The 24,951-nt window shown below is 37.3% G+C and overlaps 1 protein-coding gene across 1 annotated transcript in view; it reads left to right on the top strand.

Annotated features, from left to right (window-relative positions):
* Positions 1-6: 6 nt before the first annotated feature.
* The window catches only part of LOC104079624 (sarcoplasmic/endoplasmic reticulum calcium ATPase 2-like), a 44,166-nt gene continuing 19,221 nt past the window's right edge, over positions 7-24,951 (top strand). Inside the window, 6 exon segments of the mRNA XM_009581711.1 lie at positions 7-229; positions 1,336-1,353; positions 1,447-1,529; positions 9,575-9,679; positions 12,663-12,801; positions 24,932-24,950. Of these exon segments, the coding sequence (XP_009580006.1) occupies positions 112-229; positions 1,336-1,353; positions 1,447-1,529; positions 9,575-9,679; positions 12,663-12,801; positions 24,932-24,950 (482 nt within the window). The 5' untranslated portion in view covers positions 7-111.

Raw genomic sequence — 24,951 nt, forward strand, 5'->3', positions numbered from 1 at the left:
GGTGGGGGAGAGACCGAGGGGCTGAGGAGGGGGCTCGCCGCCGCGCCCGCCGCCGCTGAGGAGGAGGAGGAGGAAGAGGCGAGGCACCATTTGCTGCTCCCTGCCCCAGCCATGGAGAACGCGCACACAAAGACTGTGGAGGAAGTTTTGGCTTATTTCGGCGTCAACGAAAGCACCGGGCTCAGCTTGGAGCAAGTCAAGAAGCTGAAGGAGAAATGGGGCTCCAACGGTAGGTGAAGCGGCCCCACGCCGCCCGCCTCCCTCCGCCGCGGGGATGCTGTCGCTGGCACTCGTCGTCTCCCCCCTCTCTCTGCTCCCTTTTCCACCGCTTTCTCTTTTTCGCTCGTGCTTCTCGGGGCCCTGTTTTCAAGGCCTAACGTGTGTGTATTTGCAAAGCCGGCATCTCTTACAGGACCCGGAATAGGAGCGAGGGAGAGAAGATGGCTGACTTGAACTCCACCTCGTGGGTTTCTTTCATACCCCAAGCTCACAGGGCTGCTTTGGGAAGGAGGATGTCACCTCCGTTTCCTTTCACCTTAACGGTGGGAAATCTTCTTCCATTCTGAAATGAAGCACTGTGGGTTGCTTTTTTTGGTTTTTGTTTGGTTTTTTTTGTCCGTCTTGACCTTCATTTTTTCCCTGCTTTTCAATGCCTTTCTGTCCCTTATTTTACATTCTTCTCTCGAGTCGGGGCACAGAATTCAGCCGATAAGGTGTTTCTTTTTTTTAATCCTTACTGCTTGGCCTTCCTAGTCCCTCCTGAACTCCCATGCCGTTGTGCAAAAATGAAAAGCTATGAGAAGATGATACGGTGGGGGTTTTTTTTAGCTTTAACACCGCTTTTGTGCCTCTTGAATTACTAAATCTAGTTGCAGGGAAATAAAAGGGAGAGCAGAAATAAGAAAATAACCTTAAAATGGAGGAAAGAATTTGAAATATTTTGAACCAATTTTGGTGGTTTGGGGTTTTTTTAAGTGAATGTGGAGGAAACCCTTTGTCGAAAGCGTTTGAAAAGCATTTTGAGCCTTTGACCCTTTGTGTGCAGCAACAGCAGAAGTCCCACAGCTGGCTGGAGTGATGACTTGGCTGAATTATAACCCTTAGCACATTCCGGCTAACCTGTATGTATCTTAAAGTGCAAAACTGTCGGGCCTATTCAGATGCTCTAATGAAAAGAGCCACCTTAATGGGGCCTTCAGTGTGTCTGTCAAATCCAACCCAGTTGAGTGTGCAATTCAGAAACAATATCTGGTGGATGCCTTATAATGCTCTAATGTGTTTCTTCAATGATTTCTTCCCTTTGACATGCTTCCTGGCAAAATCTTCCACTGACAGAGTTACCGGCTGAGGAAGGTAAGCATGTTCATGAAATCTTCTGCTAATTCTTGTTGATAATTCATCATTTTTTTGACGTGCATAACTAAATGGCTTTACTACATATTGCAGGAAAAACCTTACTCGAACTTGTGATTGAACAATTTGAAGACTTACTAGTTAGAATTTTGTTGCTGGCAGCTTGCATATCTTTTGTAAGTATGATTTTTTTTTTTTTTTTATTTCTTAGGCTTCGGTATCGCAGAATGACAGATGTTTCAATGTATAGAAACTGTACATACTGAGGTTATTCTTTTTCTCAAAAGGAAGAAGTCTAAGATGTGAAGTAAATTGCTCTCTCTTACATTAGTTGCCTTGTGAAGAGATTTCTGTATGCTAGAAAACAAAATTTCAGGGAATCTTTCATTGCATGAGTCATAAGTACGTAACTACACTAGACAGGTATTATAAAAAGTGCTTCTCATTCAACTCAGTTTGCTTATTTGAGGTGGGATTTCCCAATGGTTTTGTTGGCTTTGAAGGCTAACCTTGAGTAAGTGTTTAACTGGATGTTCTTCTTGCCTTTGAGTTAATCGTTATCAAGCTCAATGTATAATCATTGGAAGACATTTTTGGATGCAATGCAGACTGTAAATAGAATTTACATGGCGAATATTCCAGTTGCCTTCCCTTCCTGATAATAGCAAGGTGACAGTTGTTGCTTTTGACAGTGACAAGAATGATGACGGCTGTGATGGCACCATTGTTGACCAAATTTGGTAACTGACCTTTGGATAGTCTAGTCATTAAATGGACATCTTGCTTTGCATACAGGATTACAAGAAGAACACCACTTTTAACATCTTTTTTTTTTTTTTAAAAAGCATGTTTAGGCAATGTTTTTACATAATGTGTAAAGGGTATGTGTTTGCTGAAAAACTGAAAAACTGAGCAAAGGCTAAGTATAGAAGGAAGATGAAGGCTGTGTGTCTTGGAGCTGGACAACAGAAACAAAAGTGTGCAGAATATTAAATTGTTTAGGTAGGAGTAAAAGTTCGTAGTACACTTTGCCCTGGGGTTGTAATTAACTACTTTAAAATGAAAAATGCAGCTCTTGGCGGGGGGGGGGGGGGGGGGGAGGAGTGGAAATTGTGGTGACACTTTAGCTAAGGGCAAGCTAATTAGGATGGCCAAAGGAGAACGTCCTCTGAAGCTGTTCCGCTTGATGGGGGAAGGGTTGCCCTGTTGCGGCTGCTGCTGTAGATACTGTTGCTGATCCGCCACCAAGAGAGGCTTCAGCTCTCCCCACACTGACACCTTTCAAAGTGCTTTGGGTTTTGGTATGCATATACCGTTCCTGGCTGAGGAATGATGGGTGGCATTGATCTTGACCACGGAGACAAATGTGCCTTACTCACTCTTCTGTTTCCTGGGGAGGAAATCAGGCTGGCTACAGAAAATTGAATGAACAGGTCATTCAAAAGCTTTTTTTTTCCCCTCGTTTTCCATTTTCCCCTCCCGGAGGGTGAGAAGGGGATGTATTTTTGTTCCTGAAAAGTCAGGAATGTTTCTCTCATTTCATGAGATAAATGACAGTACAGAAGTTTGTTAGCCTTTCATGCCAAGGTACACTATTTGTTTTTATTATAACCAAGTAAGTGAAAAATCAAATTCACCAAACTTCTAAGCTTTCATTGCTGAATCTGAGCAAGTATGATACCAGACTGACAGAGGTTATATAGCATACACTGCCAAGTCCTCTTTGAAAATTTGATTAGTAACTGGATTCAGTTTCTTTTTTCAGTAAGCTTAATTTTGCTATCTAATTAAGAGGAGACTGTAGTCTAATGGAGTATGGGATAGATCTGGGTTCCCAGCTTCTGTGCAACTAGCATGGTATATGACCTTGGGCTACTGCTCTGCCTTTTCTGTCTCCTATTTAGGAGTTACAGATACCCACTATAAACTGATGTTAGTAGTAAAGATTTTCTCTTTTTGATGAAATGTAAAAGAAAAAACTAGATATATTACAATTTTGGTACTTTAAAAGCACTTCCCCTTTGTGTTTGTTTCTTGCTTTTTCCCTGCTCAGAAGGTGATCATCTGTTGCCTGTTTTTCTTAGGTTTTAACACTTGATGAAAGCATATTAGAGAATTCTGTAGCAGCTGTAAAGAACTGTTGAGTATGTTGATATAAAGACTGTATTGCTGCAAAAATTGGATGTAATTAACATCACCTAAATTTTGGTGTTCCTGAAAATGTTTGAATACAGTACGTAGCTGTGTTAGGCTTGTGGACAGTAATTGTTCCATGAGAACACTTGAAGATACTACATTAAAAACTGGAATTATACATAATGGTGAGATTACAAATTATGCTAAGTCACTCTATCAGTGTGTTTATAATGCTATCTTTTACAAGCCTTAGAAATTCAGTTTTTCCATTCATACTGTTGCAAGGCATGCAAAACTTCGGTACCTTAGAGATCTTGAAATGGATAATTAGACTTAAAATGGAGTCAGTTAAATTTGCGTTGGTTTTGGATGTTGAGTAATACTGTTGAGAGCTGCTCTTTAATGAATCAAGACTTCCGGCTTTCTTGGGGGCAGTGTCAGATCCCACAGGATCATACTGTGGAACTTAGGGAAGTGCTGATTCTCACTTCAATGACTGCTTTTTACTATGGTTTATTGTTTGATAGACTGTAAAATGTAGCACTTGATTAGAAAGTAGGACAAGTGTACCAAGAGAAGGCTGGATAATGGCTGCTGTTTGAAATAACTTTCAACTGAAGACTTCAAGGCCTGGTGTATGTCTCAAAGGGAGTTTTCAACAAGATGCTCAAATAAGTAGTTTCCTTTGAGTGACAAGGGATGGGAAAAAATGGCTTACCAAGGACTTAAGAACAAATGACCCCAAAAGCCCGCAAGTCTTTTGAGTTACTAGTGTTGGAATTGGGCATGAATATATAGCACTGACTTAATTTTTTTTAAGAGTTTTTTTAGTGTGTCACTGAAAACTTACTCTAATTTGAATTCGGTTTTTCTGGTGATCAAATGGAGTATGTACTTTGTGCTAGTGGCAGCAGATACATGTGTGCTTTCAGGAAAGGCATAGGTGCTGTTAGGGCAGTGAATGTAGCAGTGTTCTTTACCAGCTGTACATCATCAATTTAAAAAAAAAATGTTGAAGATTCAGGTATGAGAGAATGGATTTCGAGGTATATAGATTATTGTTTTGTGTCGTGGAAGCTTTTCTGGTAATTGTGATCATAAATCATATTAGATTCTTACTATTATGACTGACTGCACAGAAACAGCCATCATTAACATTGAGATCTGCATTACATTTTTGTGCAGAAACATCCCCTCTTACATACAATATAAACTTCTGTGTTCAAAGTGCCTTTTGTGTCCTCTACTTCCACACCCCTTGTCAGGTATGTGTCAGTAAAATAAATCAGACTAACAGCTGAATCTGTGTCACCCTGGCTGATTGTAGGGGTCATATGCTGCCTGTTTGTTGGCTGTAGATACTATGTCCTACATTCCAAGTTGGAACTGGTGTTACAGATGTGCCTAGTTAGTAACAGCATAAATTCTTACACTGTTTCTTCAGTATTTTTATTGACCTTAAGTATGGCTTTTGCAGAGAAACAATATAAATAATTTTTGATGGTGAGTAAATGGATCTACACATAGGCTTGGACTTTGTCTTGGTGTTGTGTTGAATCTGTGAAGCCTATGCAGAAATAAACCTGTAGAGTGTATCTCAGCAGTTCAAGGGCCTTCGTAGCCTGGCTTTCTAGGTGCAAGCAAGAGGATGTTTAATTTTCCATGAGCTATGGCTTTTAATTCTTGCTGCTTCTGGAGCATGTACTCAAATCTACAGTATTTACATAAAAGAACAGCTTTGTTTGCCGTATAAATGACTTTGACAAGTTGCAAGATGTTACCTGTGTATCTGATCTATAATAATTCTTCGGTAAAGTATATATGCTTTAAACAGTGATATATGCTTAACCATGCAGTCTTATCTTTGCATCACACTTACAGTGAATTTTCTTCTACAAGATGCAACATAGACTATAAACTCTACCAAAAACTTAAGTATTACAAAGATCGTTAAATACAGCATCCTAAGAGCATTCCTCTTTTTTCTTTGCTTTTTTTTTTTCCTTCCCCCAATTATTTCTTTGATTCCTAAGCTGACTTAGAAATTAATGTTCTGGGAATGTTTTCTACTAGCGGATATCCATGTTTAGATTAAAACAATATATTGTGATTTAGTCCAGAGGTTATTATAGCCTGTAAATTAGCATGTATACAGCCTAATCTGTGTTAAAAGGTGAGCAAAGCTACTCTTGGAGTAAAAAAGATGTGCCAGTAAAAATGTTGCAGGCTTTGCCCTGAAATCACCCCAAAAGCTACCTGTTAAGGTCAGTAGCAGTGAGTATGTGGCACAAGATAAGGATTGCTGTAGCACATTACACTGGCATGCTTTTAGCTAAACTCAGATTACTCAGTAGCACCCGAGATACCAACTGATGGTTAGGGGTGAATAAACTGTGAGAGGCAATTGTGATTCCATTTCACTTTGTAGAAATTAAACTGTGGGTGCTATATATCTTTATTTTTTTCCTTATTGCTACACTAATCACGGGAATGGGTTTATTCTCAGAAATACAGACTAGCATATCTGATGGGTGCTTACAATCTGCTAACCCAGCAAAATTCTTAATTTTGTACTTGTATTTGTGGTCAAGATCCTACATCCACCTCCTTGGGTAGCAAAAAAAAAAAAAATCTCTGCTGAATAATGGAACTAAAATCAGGAAGTTTTTCTTTAGTCTGGTGTTCAGTATAACTGACATGGAAGAAGTATCAGGACGACTAAAATAGTTTGCATCTGCTTAATTTTAAGCTAATTTGTATTGAAAAGAAAAATCACTAAAAGGGGGTTTTCTGAGCAGTAGTTAGTACACTGTCCAAAATACACTAAATCTTAATTCACAATATCCTGTGAGAAGAAAGCTGTCTTAAAAGCAGTCCATAGTTTTACATGACCTGTTTTAATTAGTCCAGGGCTTCTTTTTGTTAGGATGAGATCGTACTCTCCCAGCTTGCTTCGAAGTTTCCATTGTCAAAATGAAAAACAAACAAAAAACCTTGTTAGGTTGCTGACAACAAACTGTTTGCTTTTCCTCTGTTAGTGGTAAGCGGGTGCAGTGTGCTGGGCAACAGAATTCTATCTTGAATAGTCCATTATTGACTCTAATTCTGGTTTTGTTACTTAATGATAAATAGTCAGCTGAGACAACTTGCCTCCATAACTTACCTTACAAAACAGAGATACTTAACTTGTAGAAATGCAAAAAGCTGTAGGTATACTTCTGTTCTTCTAGCTGTTTTCATCAGTAGTCACTTCATTGCTGGCTAACTTCTGCATTGTACCTCTGCCCCCTTTTTATAAATAACCATGAAACTAAAGTGCTATTTGCCTATCACTGTATATTTTTTGGCTTAGTGTCCTGCAGGTCCATCCCATAAGGCTTTGGTTAAAATAGGCTTCTGCAAGCCATTGCTCTAGCAGACCTAAAGCAAATAACACTGAATGAAAGTTGTCCTTTAAGCTGCTTATGTTGGCTGTTGATATGGGACTTCTATGTCTTGCTATTAATTTCCCTTATATTTTCAGACTTGCAATTATCTTACTCTTTTTCCTACTCTTTTAAGTTTCTTAAATACATAGTAATTCTACTTATTGACCATACTGCCCCAACAGTACATTGGAGATCAATGACCTGGAAATTAAGCTGTTCTGCATGTGAGTCTTAAAGTGATTAGGGCTGAAATATTGTGGGGCCCTTCTGAGTAGTAGTAAACTAAAAGGTCTCTCATTGTAAACCTCTCCAAGGTCTTAAAATTGTGCTAGTGGAACCTTTTTGACAAGGGCTCAATGCCTTGGACAAGAATTGTCTAGTCTCTAACCAGGCTTCAGCACATAACCTGTTGTTACTAGAAACGCCTAAATACTTGTATTCCTTGTTCTACTTTCTCTTTGGTTTTTACTGTGGTTTTGTTTTTACTTCAGGCTACTATAAAATAATAAACCTGATCTGTTACAGCAATGTGTTGTGTATCATGAGTGTCCTAAATGGAGTATTAATATAGCTATAGTCTGCTGTAACAAAACCAAGAACTCGCAATGTATTCTGTTATTTATATGTCTATAAAACGTTCTAGAACTAAAGCGTAGATTGTTCCACTGTTAGTAATTGTGTGGAGACTTTTGTGTGTTGTTGGCTTTCAGGATTAACTAGATACTTTATTTTAATCTGGTCACAGATTGATAATTTTGCCAAAAAAACAACAGTGAAGATCTAAAACATCGTATCTGTACTGTCAGGATCTCTAATTTGAGTTCATCTGCTCTTTTAGAAATAATGGCTTACTGAAAGAAAAGATCCCTTGAAAACTTAATTTTGGTTCTCCTTGACATACTTGGATCTTGCTCTCCTTGTAGCTACTTCCCTTACCTCTTAAAGTTGCAGGCTTTCTCAATGTTATTTTACAGCACACGTGGTCTTCAGTCTGAAAAGATCATGGTTTAGCATTGTGTAAAGCAGATGTTTTATTCCAGTTAACCTTGTAGGTGCCTGCTGTGTTCAGAACATCACAAAATAATTGGATGTACTTGCTGCTTTGGAAGCAAAACGGGCTCTACAGAATTCCAATAAAGGAAGGGAAGAAACAGATACTAAGCAGCTTTTCTGATGGCAGTGTGTGACCTTGTATATGCTAAGAAAACTGGGAATGTACCATTAGCAGTTTCTGTAGCTCCACTGGAGGCAGCAGTGCTGATGCAGAGTAAAAGCTATTCATGATGTAAGAGGTAATGCGTGGAGTGAAGATTACAATGTCAACTGTATGACTGCTCTAGCAGGTCAAATGGCAGTTGTTGTTACTGGGGATTGGAGATTAGTGGTGTGGGAGGAGGGAAGAAATACCGAGATGTAGAGAGCGTACGAGGTCCTAACTAAATCTCTTCTTCAGAGGGATTACATAGACCCTCAAAATGTTGTATTGCCAGTTGGAATGTTTCAGTCTTATTAATCATAACCTGGATCTTATAAATTTATCCTTTGTAATAAAATTTGTTGTTGCGTTGAATTTGCTTGACAGTCTGTTTTCTGCTTGAGGCTTTCATGCTGCTGCTCCTGCCTTTTAACATCTTGGAGTGTTTCACAATTGAGCAATAGCTCTGAGCAGCGTGTTGGTGGAATTATGGCCCTTGCTTTAGTAACGGTTTGCTCGCTGCAGTCTTGTAGTGATTCAGAGTGCTGTTGCCTGACTACCAGCCCTAATTATCTCAACACGTTGTTCCTATTTACTGTCACTTTCCAGGCTTCCTGTTGCTCAACATGTTGACGAAAAAGCTCTTCCTCTCTGGTCATGTTAGCTTGACTTTTCTTCAGTAACGACAGAACTCTGCAGAGGCCCTGATATATACCCATTCAAGTCAAGTGAATGGCAGAAGCCCCAAACTATAGTGTGATTATAAACCATGTGAATTAAAATAAAACCTATGTGGAGCCTTTTGTGCAAGTCCTCAAGTTGCTTTACTTTTAAAAATCCAGTTTTACTTTGAGTTTTATCAGCTACTCAGGTCAGAATTCAACTTCACATGTAACTATACAATTCACTTAGATGCTTCAATAAGACACTTACTTGTATTTAAATAAGTAGATGCTTATTTTTCATAGCTACTTACAGAAAACGTGTAAAGCTGTTTTCATTTGTGTCTCTTAAGTTATTGCTAAAGAACAATGGGTTAAAATTCAGATTCTGGTAAAGTTTTAGTGTTCTAAGTAGTCAAACTAATCGATCTGCATCCTGGTTTAGGCAGTAATGAAAAATTTTTTGAAACTTTTCACTGCCATAGCTGTTGTCACAACTTCTGCTTTCATTTGTGAAGCGAAAATAGCAATATGTTTCCCAAATAAATAGCTTGCCCCTTTAACAGAAGAGCAGCCTTGGGCATGAACTTTGTACTACTTTAGTAAAGATCCTTTTTCTCCTTTTCCATTGCATATTGCCAACTCATTCATGAGCTACAAAACTACACCTTGGAAGATTGAGAGGTTCCAAAAATGGCTCAAGTCTAAGCAGTTGAACCTCAAGCTGAAATTTACTGGATCTTAAGTTTGCAAGGTGTTTGTGTAAATCAGTAATTTAAATCATTGTGTTTCTCTTACAGGTCCTGGCCTGGTTTGAAGAAGGTGAAGAAACAATCACAGCATTTGTAGAGCCTTTTGTAATCTTGCTTATATTAGTAGCCAATGCAATTGTGGGAGTGTGGCAGGTATGCAGATATTTTTGCAACATCAAATCACAAATGTTTTGGGTTTTTTTTCTTTAAGAGGAAAGACTGTACAGTGTAGTGTCAGGAGCTTCATACAATGCAAGTAATATGTGTTGCTAACTTTAGATTCCTGAGAGTCAACATACCATAAAACTTCTGGACAGAAAGTCTTGACTTACAGGTAAAATGAAAGCTTCAGAAGTACTGCCAAAAAGCAAAATGGCCATCAGTGTGTTTGGCCACAGACTGGTGAACACATGAACTAGGCAGTCCAGAATGCAGGCCTGAATTCAGGAAATAAATCAAATCTTGCAAAGCTAAGAAACAATCAATTGGATTGGCTTGCAAAAAAAGGGGTTTTGTCCCAACTGAGGAACAAAGGATGAAACACTCGTAACCTAGTTTCTTGTCTGTTTCCTTTTGAGACAAATGCTATGTTTTTGTACATTTATTAATATATTTAATACAGTATTAGTTCTTCCTATTCAATTACTGTAGTACCTATTAAGTGTACATCTAAAAACTGCATGTCTGTCAAAAGGCAGAAGTTTCTTCTGGAAACAACATCTAAATACCATGAATTTTTTCCTACGTTATCAGCTGTGAGATTAATTAGATGGCTTTTTATAAATCGTATTGGCAGTAACATATTCTAACACTTCTTGAGATGCCAGAACAAAATTATTCATGTAACTTAGTTTACTAATTTGATCACTTCAGACAGAGCACGTTTTATTAGAATTGTTTTTCTGCAGATAAAAAGTAATCTAGGATTTTTAGGGTAACTTAAGTTCTTTGTAAGGCTTTTTTTAGTGGTTGTGTGTTGTGTTTTTTTTTAAAGGGGTGGTGTTAATGTGACATAATTACTTGCTATTTTAGCAAATTAGGTTTCATGCTTAAAAAAACCAAAAAAACACAAAAAAACCAAACAACCCAAAAGTGCCCAAAATAACAACAAAAACTAAGAGGATAGGCCCTATTAACAGGTTAAAACATGTTAGAGAGGAGCCTACACACTGGAAGCCACCAGAATTGGCATTGAGTGGCATTGCTGCACATTCCTGTGCTCTGTTTTGTGCTAGGACAAGTAAGCTGGTTGAAGACTAACCCTCAAAAAATTCAATTTTTAGCAGTATCTAGCTTGCTGTGCAACTGCTAGCGCTGGTATGGAGGGAAGAGGTAATGTCAATCAAGGGATGATAGCATTGCCCCCTTAAGTGTCATTTTCTATTCAAATCTTCATAAAGCAAGTGTGCAAGAATTAATCTTTAACTTGAAACTTTGAGTTAGAATTCTGCATGTAGTAGTAGTAGTAACTGTAAGTATGAAATGTAAAGCTATCTGTATAGTTCGGGGATTTTCTTGTGTAGTTGTATACCCTGTTGTAGGAAATAACCAATTTTTTTCAGACATGATAGTGTGCAAAGAATTCTCTCTCTCTCTCTCTCCATGCAGTGAACTTAATTGTGAAACAGAATTGCTGTACAGATTAAATGACTCATTCCCTTGTTTTAATGGACATGGAAAATAAGTCACAGTACCCAGTCTCCACCCATAAATGTATCTGTTTCTGCAGGTACTAGATGTGAGCCACTGAGTCATTGCCTTAGCTCTGCCCTCCTCAACCTTTCCTCTCACGTGCCCTTTTCCCAAAGTGCCATCTGCTAGTACTTCAGTGGTTGGCAAGATAGTCTAACTACCATAGCTTCAAGCAAACTGGGAACAAAAAGATAGAGCCTAACACACTGAGCTGGCTGTCCTAGCTGAATCTTGTTTAATTCTTTCTTACTTCTCCTTTTTGAAGGAAAAGTTCCATTTAACTAACCTTCCATTTGTGGGACTTTCTTTTGTACCTTTAAGGTTTTGCCTAATGTTAACTCTTAGTTAATGCACAGAAAAGCAGTATCAGCATTATTGTGCTGAGGAGCAGAATTAATTTGCCTGGTGGAATATGAGGCTATTATTAATTATAGGTTTATAGGTCTGCGCTGGTATCTCTGCATTGCCTGGCACTGAGCTGTGCCATGTAAACATTGGTCCTTCAAGGTAGTTTTGGTAATGCTGATTTTCAGCTGCATTGTTATGTGGAAGTACCTAGTACCTCAGCCTTTGAATTTCTGAAGTTTAGGTTTCTGCTTTGACACATGCAGGAGGAAGTTTTTATTATCTGGAAAGGCTGGTATATATTTGAAGCGCAGACATTCTAAAAACTATGTGTACTTTTACCATTATCTATAATCATCAGGACTACATGACATTTGTACTTGTCAATAGGCTGGAAAATGGAAAATAAGTTACTTCTCAAAGAGCTAGAGAAGGAGTACTGATAAGCTGTTGGTTTCCTATGTTATCTTTTATCTAGGTGGCATCATTATATTGATCTCAATCTCTGGTAGTGCTTAGCTGAGAGAACTGCACTTGGATAGGAAAGCTGTTGTGCTAGTGTTAATGGAAATAAAAAGGTTGTCATGTGTGGGGATTCATCTAAGTTGGTGAACTGTTAAGAGGCTCTGGGGAAGTTTCTAGTCTGTTTGATTTCTATCAGTAAGTGAAATTCAGTAGTGCTAGTCCACTCCGGTCTGAGTCAGCTGCTCCAGCTGGTGAGGTACAGCTGAGACAAGACTATATCCCTGAGTCTTAAATTTGTTTGGTGCTTTTTTTTATGTCAAAAAGCATCCATATGTTACATAGAACTCTGTGTGCCCTCCCTGTAACAAAACACAGTGAATTTTCTTGATGGGAAGTGCTGCAGGGTTTGAGTAAACAACTTGTAGGTTCTAAATGCCCACTAATATCTGAATTATGTTGTAATGATTTCCAGTCAGCAACCTCATAAGGGGAGGGGGTCGCATAATTTTCTGTATTAATAAATGTAGCTGAGCTGAGTCAGTAGTATTCCTATGATAATGCATTTGAAAAATCAGATCTGACATACGTATTTTTCCTTGAGGGCTTTTAAAATTACGTATTTTTGCTCTTTTAGGAAAGAAATGCTGAAAATGCTATTGAAGCTCTTAAAGAATATGAACCAGAAATGGGTAAAGTATATCGACAAGACCGAAAAAGTGTACAGAGGATTAAAGCAAGAGACATTGTCCCAGGTGATATTGTGGAAGTGGCAGGTAAGACTCATTTATGTAGTACATACATGTATTAGCATATTATTGTAAAATTGTGGGGGCCTTGTCTTAATGATTTGAGGCCCTGGGGGGAGTTTTCAAAGACGCCTAAGAATATGCTTCTCTTACGAACAATCTTGCTTCTGTTCATCTGTAATTACCTTAAATGTGCATTTGCACTGAGGGGATTGTTTTTCAAATTGCCACTTAGTTTAATTGGTAGGTCTAAAAGCAATGCATCTTAATGGGAGTACAGGTTTTAACACTTGTCAGGACTCTAAAATTTTATTTTCTAAGGTCTGGTTTCAGTGTCTTAACTTGTCTGTTTTCTATCACAAAATACTCTTTTCCTTGCTTTTAAATGTGTTCAGTTTCCTTAGGTTCTGGGATGCAGAGATTTTTTTTTTTAGTCATGCTCTGTTCTTCATCTAAGGAAAGATAATTTCATCTGAAGTTTTTTTCCAACTAAGTCTTAGAGTTGTAATAGCAGTGCCTTTCAACTTCTCTTCGCAAATGTCTTCCTCTGTCCTCTCAGCTAGTATGACTAGCATGTGATGTCATTTTCTCATCTTTCATAGTTCTTTATTGCTTCTTTCGCCTGTTGCTGTATAGGAGACTGCAAATAGAGATAACTATACAAAGTAGAGCTTCCTATTTCTCCGGTGTAAGCATTTGAAGTACCATTTAAAAGATTGGACTTTTGCATCAAGCTTTCTAGTAACTTAGATTTGCCCTAAAAGGTGGATCTTTATTTGGAAGGAGTGCAAAAACAGAACTATCGTATACTTATAGGTAAAACTCCTTCATTTTGGTGATAATGCCATACCAATAACTTTTTTCTCTAAACTGGACTTGTCAGTGACTTTAATGTTTCCTGTTCCTTCCCAGATAAAACTAGGTGGTTCTTGTTAAATGTCAGGAGTGATTGCATACTCATGTTTTGTAGGTCATTATCAACTGTTAACTGAGTGATTGTTCCTTTGGGAACAATTTAGGGTGTACATCAAAGTTTCTTTCGACAAGTGTCACTTTGCTTTTAGAGGTGGTAGCTGTCTCAAGAGGAGATAAATATATACCCTTAAATTTGACTATCCTCCTATTTTAATTAGCAGGCAGAGAGAGTATGCACTCAAAATGAAGTTGATGTTGGCTGTCTGCCCAGCTTTCATTCCTTGAGAAACTTTAACATTTGCTGAGCCTCCGTTTTGTGCATAGGATGATTCAGCTACAGCAGCCCTGGCTAGGGTAATTCAGAGTGTGAATCTCATGAAGGCTGAAGGTAGTTTCCTCTTAGCATCTGCTGGTGACAAACAAGTACAAATACAAAGTGCTGATAGCTGAAATGAAGGGTGAATTATGATACCTTGTCACTTACTCTGCTGTTTTGACTCACTATTACTGCATTGTACAGTCAAATCCTTGAGTTCTGCGATGAGATTTTGTTTCAGCAGCTGATGTTTTCTGCGTCCTTTTGAGGCAAACAGAACTGTATAAATTACAGATTCTGCAGTAGATGTCTAGTCTAAATCTTTATCCTGTTTCTAAATGTTAGCAATAGAATGGTAGTTTTGGAAGCAGTTTATATGATAGGAATACGTTGGGATTGTGTTTTTTGGTACTTTAAAACAGTATTAGTAGAATTGCAAGTTGATGACTAAGTGTTTTTTACTGGTTTGGGGTATCTCACTAAGGAAAAACGCTGGATTTTGCTGCTCTGCCAGGTGTCTAGAGCACAGAAAATTTTCTGCTTGATTCTTTGCAATTTCGGAAGAGGTAGAGATTGCATTTTCATCTTACAAATTTAACTTTGTATTTTTCTGTATGTGAAACACCTGGGGGATGTGTGGGCTTTTGCTTACCTTGCTGTATATTGTCAGTATCAATAAAATCAATTGCTTGTGCCACCTCTTTAAAAGGTCTGTGTCTGAAGGAGGGAAATGAATTGGAAATAAACTGCTGACTAGCATACCTGTAACACTAGGCTGTCTTTAACAAACGTAGTATCCTATTTTTTATAAGGTTACTATTGCATTATTTTAAAATCTGCTTGTAGAACAGTGTCTGATAGTCCAACATTTGTAGAACTGAGTTTTGGTTTTTGTGTTTTGTTATTGTGGTTGGTTTGTTTTTTTTTTTTGGAAAAGGACAAACTTAAAAGCTAATATGCTTGTGTAGAGAAACAAAAATTGTCCAACTTTTTTGACTGTCCTTTAAGATAGGTGGTGTAGCTTGTTGACTGACTTTAGAAGCTCATGCTGGTTAAAATACTCAAACTGGTGGGTCAAACAGTCCCAAGCTAGTCTTAAGCACTCATCATATTTTTCTTATATTGACAAATATAAGAAAGTGAAGGTAGTTACGTGGAAATCATGTGGATGTTTAATACAGAAATAAGTGCTTCAGTGTAATATGGACTCTGATACTGAAACAATAAATTCTAACTTGTAGATAGATAGACAATTACGAAATTTTAATTGTAATCAAATTCAGAAAAGCTACCGAGCAAGTAGAGAAGAGCAATACACTATGTACCAGCGTTAGTGTCAAGACCTCGAGGTGAGAGAGACTCTGTGCATGCCTGTGCCTCAAGTGTAAGAGTACTGCGATGGCCTTTGACATGGTGTTTGCAAAAAGATGACCATGTAGGGAAGTGATAGAGCACTTCATACTAGGATACATATCTGGGTATGGAATTCTAGGCAAAGTGCCAGTGACATTTGTGTGTCCAGGCAAGTATCTTTCAACTGAGCGGCATAAATAGCCAGGTGATAGGTTTCTCCCCTATGCTGATACCTAATTTTGAACAACTTTCTACAGGTCTTCCATTACAAAATAGTTGTATTTAATGCTATAATAGCTTTGTTAATTTGAAATAGCTATATGTGGGTCTGACACAGAGATAACTCTTTGTTGTAGGAACTGGTAGATTGGTATTGCAGTTCGGGGTAAGTGGGAGAATGTATTTGCCTCTTTACATTGCAAGAGTTCCCTGAGAATAAGTAGCATTGAACCATTTCCAAAATCATTTGGTATTTTCAGTAGTTTTGAACCCATTAAAGATAACCTGGTCGGCTTAGCATAACCCAAAGACAGTGCAATAATGGTTTATATTATTACTTTTTATTCTGGCTCCTTAGGCTATTTGTAGAGTTTGACTGTGTTCATTAGATAGAATATTCAGTCTGCCTTATGGCCTTCTAAAATGAAGCTTCTGAAAGATACTTTTTTTAATTGATGTGTCAAGAGAGGAAACAGATTATTTGACTTGAAGTAATAGGGGGAAACTGCAGGTCTGCATTGTCACCTTGCAGTAAGTATGGAGTAACCTGAATTAGATTATCCCTCAAGTGGTAGATAACTTACTGTCTTGTGTGTCTCTTGGGGATCAGTGTGCATACAGATACTGCAGAACACTTGATGAGCCATTGCTGGTTCTTATGCCCAGTAGCTAACAAATACAGCATAAATGCTACGCTAACACTTTGCAGGTGTACTAGCAGATACCGTAGTCCGTGTTTGCTCAGAGACTCCGCAGACATGAATTTCTTAACTGTATGTGTTAGGAAGGCTTCCTTCCATGTCCACTTAAGCAGAGATGGTGGAAAAGATACTGTACAATCAACAGGAACTCTTTGGGATGAAGTTGGGGTTACAGGTTTAGGATGTATGCCTTAAATTTGCTTGCAGACCTCTGAGCGTAGTTCTCAAACTGTAGTGTATATGGGTTACTAAGCTGCACTGTTTGTTTCTTAGAATTGATGAACTGAAAAAAATCCAGATGCTGTCCTCAAATGGCTCTTCAGTTTGCCTGTCTTAAAATGGATTATCGTGCTGCTATAAAAGCTTAAACTTATTGGAGGATGCACTCTGTATTTGTCACTAGTGGCTATCTTAATAGATTAAATATGTCCTTTGTTTTAGTTGTGGTTTTGTTTGCCTTGGTTAAAGTAACATTTTAAAGAGAAACTTAAACCAGCATTGCCTTAGTTCTTAGAAGTTTTGTATGAAGTCCAGTCTGACAAATTGGAGTAAACTGGTCACAAATCATTTACTTTTAAAGAAGCACATTTGGGAACAGAAATGAGCTTTGTTCATTTCCATTATATTTTCCTGTCTGAAATGTTCTATTCTAGATACAGCATATCTGACTTTCTGTAATTTAATAAATGAATATTCATTTGTTGCGATCTGTAAGTGACCAAACTGGAGTCACAGTAGTTCCTCTTTTCCCTGAAGTGCTGAATGATGGTTCTTGTCATCCATTATTATATCTGTAAGTACTCAACAGCTTAAAAATACACACAGAGTTCCCAGAAGCTGTTGCTTATTAAAGGAGTGTGTATGCCAGAAGACTTAGTTTGAAGTTTATACCTGGCATAAAGTATGCAAGAACTACTTTCCAAAGCTTTTTAATTCTAACTGCAGAGCACTTGAAGACTCTTTGTAAAGCATAGATGCCTTAGAATTAAGGGAAGATATATTTTGGGGTGAAGAAGATTGGGAAGGATGATTCTTGAGGTGAATTATGTCAAACTCTGGTGTGGTTATGAAGAGCTACAGGTTCTCCCTGATAGTATAAGCAACAAACATAAGTGTTGCAGATCTTACTCTGAAACATCTGGGTCCTTGTGCCTGTGTTACTTTTCTAAAAACTAGAATTGATTTTCAGACTCATTGCTAGAGATGCAGGTTTACATTTTTGGAAAAAGTATTGAGTTTGGAAAAAAAAAAAATTAAAAGAATGGAGTAAGACTGAAGTCCAGAATGTTGACCTACTGTCCTAAAAGCATACTGCTGAGAGCATCTCTTGATATGGAAAAAAGTTGACTGCAACTATTTTTTTTCTTACCTAGTGCAAGTTGTTGGGTTTGGTTTTTAAAGGTTAAGCACATACTTTGCTTTTTCCTTGAAGTACTGCTTTTGAACCAGAAAAAATGTGGAAGTAACATCACTGGTTAATAAATACACGTACGAGTAGTGCATAAATCTGTAGGCTTCAGTGAGCATTTTGGCTGTCAAACTCTTAACACATCAGGCAGTTTTGAGGTAACCAGACACAGTCCAAACTCCATTCCATAATCTACTGAAGTCTGGAGTTACGTGAGGTTCAAGTGAGGACACAGCCTAAACTTGTGTCACTTCCAACACACGTTTGAAAACTTATGAAACACATGTCCAATTTTTTCCCAATTCTTGTAGTATTTTCCTCCAGAGTTGCCAAACTGTTAAGTAAAAATAGTGAAACTAATTCTGTTTTAATTGTTTGAATTCAGAACATATCTGATGTTCTATACTCTTACTAGAACCGATACTGCAGAAGGGTTTTAGTATAAGCACAAATAGTACTGGACAAAATGCTTGAACATCAAGATAATGTTCTGTTAATACCATATCACTCTGGCAAAGCAAGCATTTTTTAAGCCTAAAGAAAACCTGCACTTCGAGTTACGCTGCACTTCCAGAATTCTTATTGTTTGTTCTTGTGTTACCCAAATGCAGCCTAACTTGGGAACAGCTTTGGTGTGAAGATGTTGTTGTTCTCTACCTGATCTGGCAAAAGTTGAAGCTTAGCTTGCCAGTTTGTTCTTTGTGCTATTAGATATTTTTATAGGCTGATCACAAGGGTTTTCAATGTAGAAGATAGTGATATAAATAGATCCACTGATTAAAAGCTAAAGCTAGACAAATTCAGATTAGAAATAAGTGCAGACTTACAGACAGGGTACCTGTCCATCGGCACATCTTATTTAATGTTCTGGTGCCCTCTTCAGAGAGAATGACACTTAGAAGTATGTTTTTACAGAATGAGAAGAAATAAAATAGGAATAATTCAAGTCTTATGTACTGTTTAATACAGTATATCAGGTTTTCTCAATATAACCCTCAGTTCTGACCTTAAAATATCTTGTTCCCAGAAAGCTAAGCTTTTTCTGTACTTCTGGTTTTCATTGATAAGAATGCAATATGTGTAAGTGTTTTGTCTGAATTCTTTTTTAACTTCTACCTCTTAACAGTTCTTAGGGTAGGATTGCACTTCCGCATACGCTGCATAGTAGGCTCCATGGATATTTTCTGTCTGTCTAGAATGCAGAACGGTGTATGATAGAGAAGGCTATTTCATGAACGTTATCTAATCTGTAGTGTGCATTCTAAATGCAAAGGATGAATGTATTCAAATGTATTGTTCTGTCATCTTGGCAGTAAAAGCAAATGCTGTTTTACTAGTATGGTTAAAACGGAATGGACTAGTGCTATTATAATCTTCGTCTTGTTGGAAAATAAATTTATCTTACTGGTTTGGAGTGGAAACTCAGACTTAAAATATATTTCATAGTCACTCTTCTAATTTTGACAGTTTGACACTCTTGGCCTTGTATGAAAGTGTAGATGGACTCAATCTTCCTGTTTTGTAGAGCTTTTGATTTTTGGTAGCATTTTATTATACCCTGTACAGGAAGTGTTAAATACTTAAACCCCATTATTACGGAAGAAAAAATTAAGTTTCTGGTGGTTTAAGGAAATCAAACACAACAGGAAGACTAGATTGTATGCATGCAAGGGGGGAAGAGGAGCTAAACTGAGTTTGTGTTAAGGAAGTTTAATATAAAAAACAATTGTGCTGCAACAGCTATATGTCTAAATAGAAGCAGTCCATTCATGTTCAGTTGTAAGTTTTAACTATTACTGTCCCACAGCGTTCAGCTCTGGTTGATCAAAGTATATAGCATCCCATATATGTTATTTAAGCCTACTCATTTCAATTAAACCTTATGGTGATACTGATGCTTCATGTAGGAAGTTTCAGTTGCCTCAGTTTATTAGTAAATATTCACACAATGGTGTGTCCTCTAATTTAGAGGATAAGAAACTTATTTTTGGGCAAGAGAGGGGACTTTGAAATAACTGACTTGTTAAGAGACTAAAGATCTCATTAGGAAAAGTGGTTTAAATAACTGTACCCATAATAATATGTAATGTTGAAACAGTTAAAGAAAATAGTTGCTAACACTTAATGTTTTTTTGGCAAAAGAATTAATACTTACTCCTTTTTCCTTTTGATGGTAAAAAAACATGCATGGTGTATTTTGTATCAGAGATGTTTTAATAGCAGCGTGGTAAGTTACATCTGTTGAATTTTGATAGTATTTCTACCCTAACCTGATGAAATTAGAGCATCCTAATAAAGCAGGAGAAAGACTATAATGTCTTAAAAATAAAAATACATGGGATGTTTCAACAGCGAACCTTAATCGATTAAGACACTTAAAAGGGCAGAAGTTTTTTTGCAATTTTACACCTTTTTTTTTTTCCCCCTCTCCATTTGGTGTTTTATGGAAGTTGTTTTGGGGATGTTTTTACTCACTTTCAGGAACTGTTGTTTGTGTTCCCAAATCGTTCAACCATATGTTGAAAAAGTATCTCAGTTCTTCAGAACTTGTCTAAAAAAAGTTACAAAATCAGACAACAGTGGCAGAATAGTTTAGAGCTGTATTGCTAATCTTTATTGCAAAAGTCCTGTTCCAACCCTAACCAGCTGATAGCAGATATAGGTCGACACTAGCTTTGGTTAATGATAAACATAAATAGGAAAGTATACGAAGAACCATTCTGACTTCTACAGGAAAAATTACTTCCGTTTTACTGTGATCACTTAGATGGGCTTTTTGCAAACAGATCACTTTCTTTGCTAAGAAGATGAATTGTTCCTGTAACATGTATATTAACATAAAAAGGAAGCAAAACTTTTCACTTTTTATAATGTACCTGTCTGTAAACCTCCCCTTAGCAAGTCTTCAGTTGTGGGAGGGATCAGAGGCAGTTAACAGAGCTGATAACGGTGTTCAAAGTACACATTTAAAGTAGTAGTTTTGTTTTGAGGACTCCTGTATATCATAGTTGCTTTTTGGGGGTAAAGTTAATATTGCTTCCTGAGCCTGCCGTCACCAACAATTTTGATTAGAAGATCTAGAATATTGTTTGAGGCTTGAAAGATAAGTACAGTCCTGTTGTAGTCTGAATTTCTTTGTTGATACCCAGATGCAGCTGAAGATACAACAGGGACCGAAATCCACACAGGTTTAATAGTTTATTTTCCCTCCAGCTTCATTGTTCAAAGAACATGTGCCCCATCACTTCTGCCCATCTTCCTGGGCTGCTTAAATTACAGGCTGATCTAGCATACAACACGCTAATAATGCATTTTGGCTGTAGAGGTCTTTCAGTGAGTGTCTCAAGCTGTATTCTGACAGAATTCTGAAGATAAATGTTAAGTATTACTGCTGTCTTGGAAACTGGTGAAGTAAAAGGGGGAACCTGGTAAAGTAAAAGAGGTATCAGTGCCCAAATGAAGTATCAGGGTAGCAAGTCGATCATTTCAGTCCAGGACTTGGTCACCGCCAAGTATTAAATTGGGACTAATATTGCTTAATATATTCTATATTTGAAGTCGATTTGGAGACTTCAGTCATCTTCTATTTCAAGGTAACTTTGCAAATTGAATAGGGCAGTCTGTATGCTGGATTGTCCTTTAAAGACTTGGTCATGAGGAAGCCCCTTCATGGGGAACTGCAATCATTTCTTCAAATGCACACCTGTACTACTGGATGTGCTCTGTTGATATGTGGGGTTGTACTGTGCTTAAAATTGAACATATATGTAATGTCTGTGCATAGAGAGTGGAAATTGATCTATAACATTGCCGCAACACTGGAAGGAGTAAGATAAAATGGGGGGAGCTTTGAACTTGAGAAGAAAGGCTAGAGTGTTAGATATAATCGGTGGGAATCTTTGCAAGATAACATTGCTAGTTACTTATAGGTGGCTGAAGAACCCAGCGTTTTCAGATATTAAATTGTCTGTATTTTCAGTGAAGGCATATGGCTTGTTTAAAACAATTGACGTAAACTTTAAATTAATATCGCAACTAAATGCCACTCCAATTTCTATCAAGGAGTGGTAACTGTAAATTGTCTGCTTTGATATAGACTCAGTTAAATACAATGGGTTGGGGTTTTTTTAACCCCCTTATAGGGGCCAGGTTGTTTTTTAAATAGATTCCTTCATCGTGTGCTGCAGTTCAGTATTAAAATTCTGAAATAGTATTCTGTGCATGACTAAAAGGATTCTACGAATAAAGCTGTGATGATTTGAACCAAATCCTGCTCTCGCTCTTCTAAGCAGCAGTCAATTTTATAGTTAGAAGGGCTGTTTTAATCAGTAGTTACATATTTGGCTAAACTATGCTTTAAGAACATGTATTTGGACTGTTTTGAAAGCAGCTTATTAGAGCTGTTGTAGAAATCAAGTGACTATTTAGGATTAAAAACTTTGGTTAAAATAATGGATGAAAACACTTCTGCAGCTGACTTTTTATTTTAGACTTAAAACTATGGGATTGTATCCATTTAGACTGTAGCAGCCCTTTGAGCCACACAAATATATATTCGCGTTCTAATTTCTTGTATTTCAAGCCTTGGGTAATACTTTTACTGGTTCTGTGGTCTGAAACGTAATTGAATTTAAAAAGCCCCCCCCCCCCTCCCCCCCAAGCAACAAAACCCCCAGTTTCTTTCCTGTGTTAAAGTGTATGGAAAAAAAGCCTTCTTGTAGATGAGATCTGCACTAGACTGCTCACTAAAAATTTCCTGTGGGTTCCTATCTATCATAGGATGATTTCCTATCTATATTCAGTTTCAGTTATGCTCATGAAAGTATATTCAAGACTATAAATGACTTAGTGTCATAGCTTTTATTTTGCAAAGAGCTGCTTAAAATAATTCTGTAATTGACCCTGATGCACAGCTTTCCTGCCTATTGGAAATGCCTTGAATATTTTACTACAGCTTTCTTAAACAGAGATGGTGAGTGAATAATGTGTCTTATCTTAAATTGTTGAGATAAACTTAGAAAGTTGCAGTATCATAATGAATTTAACACTTCAATTCTGGTGATTCGGGCAATTGATAATGATAGTAGTAGTTTTCATGGAAATACTGATGCTTGAATATCAATAGTCTACTAGAACAGGGGTCTCTCCTAGTACTTTAGATCTTGTGAATATTGTGTTTGAGTTTGAATAACTTAGAGCTGTTCAGAAGAAGTAGGTTGGAAAATGACTTGGAAACTTTGCCGTATGTTCTGTCCAATTACTTGAATGTTTTTTTTATCAGTTTCTTTTTTGTGTTACGGAGTGATTAAGTCTTTAAGAGTGTTGTCAAATGTGGTAGTGTATTTGAGTTGGCTGTAGTTTTCCAGCTGCTTTAAGTACTTTGAAAATGTTTATGCAGATTGACAGGCATTATACCACATTGCACTGAGGTATTAGCCTGTTGTTCAGTGATATCTGAAAACCAGCTGCTATTATATGTCTGCATATAAACCTCCTCATGACATCAGGAGAGCATATTGAATAGTTTTGCCATTTTTGGCCTAGGTCACTGTTTGTCTAATGCTATTTTCTCTTGCTGCTCAAGGGCATTGTGGCTTAAATTAGTTTTCACATGCTATAATGATACAAAAAGGGAATTTGTGGCTATTTATTGGATCCCTTAGTATACAGAGTCTTAAAAACACACTTCTAAGTCTACAAGCAAAACTACGCAATCTTTTGCTGGTTTTAATGGTTGGGGTTTCTTTGACCTTACAGAAAGTCACGTGGTGCAAATTTACTTAATGTTTGAAGTAGCACTTAATTCTCCTCTTCAGCATTTTGTTCCATAGTGGTCGTACATCCTAAGGCTGTAACACCACTGCGGAGTTTTTCATGGTATTATGTGTTAATGTGCACATTATTGCTGTTAGTTGCATAAGCAGTTCCTGCAGGAATTGCAGCTTGTCTTAATTTTACTGCAGGGACAGAGTGTCCATCTACTGAGAAGATCAGCTCTTTTTAGCTAGTTATTCTCCATTCTTTGTTTCTTTGCATTATTTTGTAATAAAAAGGAAGTTGACACTTGAATGCTTGCAGTGCTAAATTACGTTAGGAATAAGTTTGATGATATGCATTCATTAGCAATGTTGATATGCAGAATGTAGAAACCTCCCCATATGAGTCAGAAATGTGACTCTCATTAATATGCTTTAGCAAGTTAATTTGCATGCAGCCATTTATTTGCAGTAGTCACAAAATGGTGGAGATTTATTTCTTTTCTTAAAAACTAGGAAAAGCTAGATGAGAGAAAGTAGGAAGGTGGAAGAATTAATTTTGGGATGGTAGAGATGCTGGAGCTAAACTGGCCATGCAGCTCTAGCAACTGACTTCATGACTCTCTGCCATCTTTGAGCATACAGCTAACTTGTGTAGTCTGCTGCCTTAGTGTCTCAAACACTTGGTGGTGAAGGTTTTTGGTTTGTTTGTGGGTTGGTTTTTTGTTTTTCTCCAGTGTTGTCTGCTGCAAAGTAGAAATATATATGACAAGATAAACATAGCATAGAGTTCTGCAAAAATTTTAACTGGGATACGAATTGTGGTATATTTAATAGAGTAGCATTACTGAAAAATAAAGCTAGTGAATGATCTGAAATTAACTTCCAACTCTGAAACATCTGGCAGTATTCAAAGTATAACACTGAAAGAGCAGATTTGCAGAAGCATGTTATTCTCACAATTGGTGCCAAAGAAAAGGAAAGTACAACTTCTTGTAGTTTCTAAATAAGTAAATGTGGATAACATCCTGATCATTGGAGAGCAGAAGACTGACTTTGGGCATAGAAAAAACAACCAGAAGACTTTCCAGGACAGTTGTTCTGAAAAGGAAACTTGATTTACCTTAGCTAAGGGTTTTGGTATAAATACATATTCTGAAATTGATATCTTTTTCTTGAGAATGTTTTCCCTTTTCTGTCAAGTGGTAGTCATGTGATTAGAAAAACAATCCAGTGATTTACAACTTCTTTCTTTGAAGTTAGGTAGGGGTAGAGATCTTGAAGGCAAATCTAAATTGCCAAAGTGTATTGGATACTCTGAAAATTGGAGTATTGCAAACCACAAAAGCAGTAATAAGCTGTTAGTAATCTTAGTCATCTGAACAGTTACTGGAAAATTGTTTTCCTGGCTGATAAAAGTAATAGTACGCTTGGTTAGAAATCTCTCAAATAACACAATTCTAACTTTGTCTTGTTCATTTCTTTGTAGTTGGAGACAAGGTTCCTGCT

Source organism: Fulmarus glacialis, unplaced genomic scaffold (genome assembly GCF_000690835.1).
Source record: "Fulmarus glacialis isolate BGI_N327 unplaced genomic scaffold, ASM69083v1 scaffold35137, whole genome shotgun sequence".
NCBI classification, from domain to species: Eukaryota; Metazoa; Chordata; class Aves; order Procellariiformes; family Procellariidae; genus Fulmarus; species Fulmarus glacialis.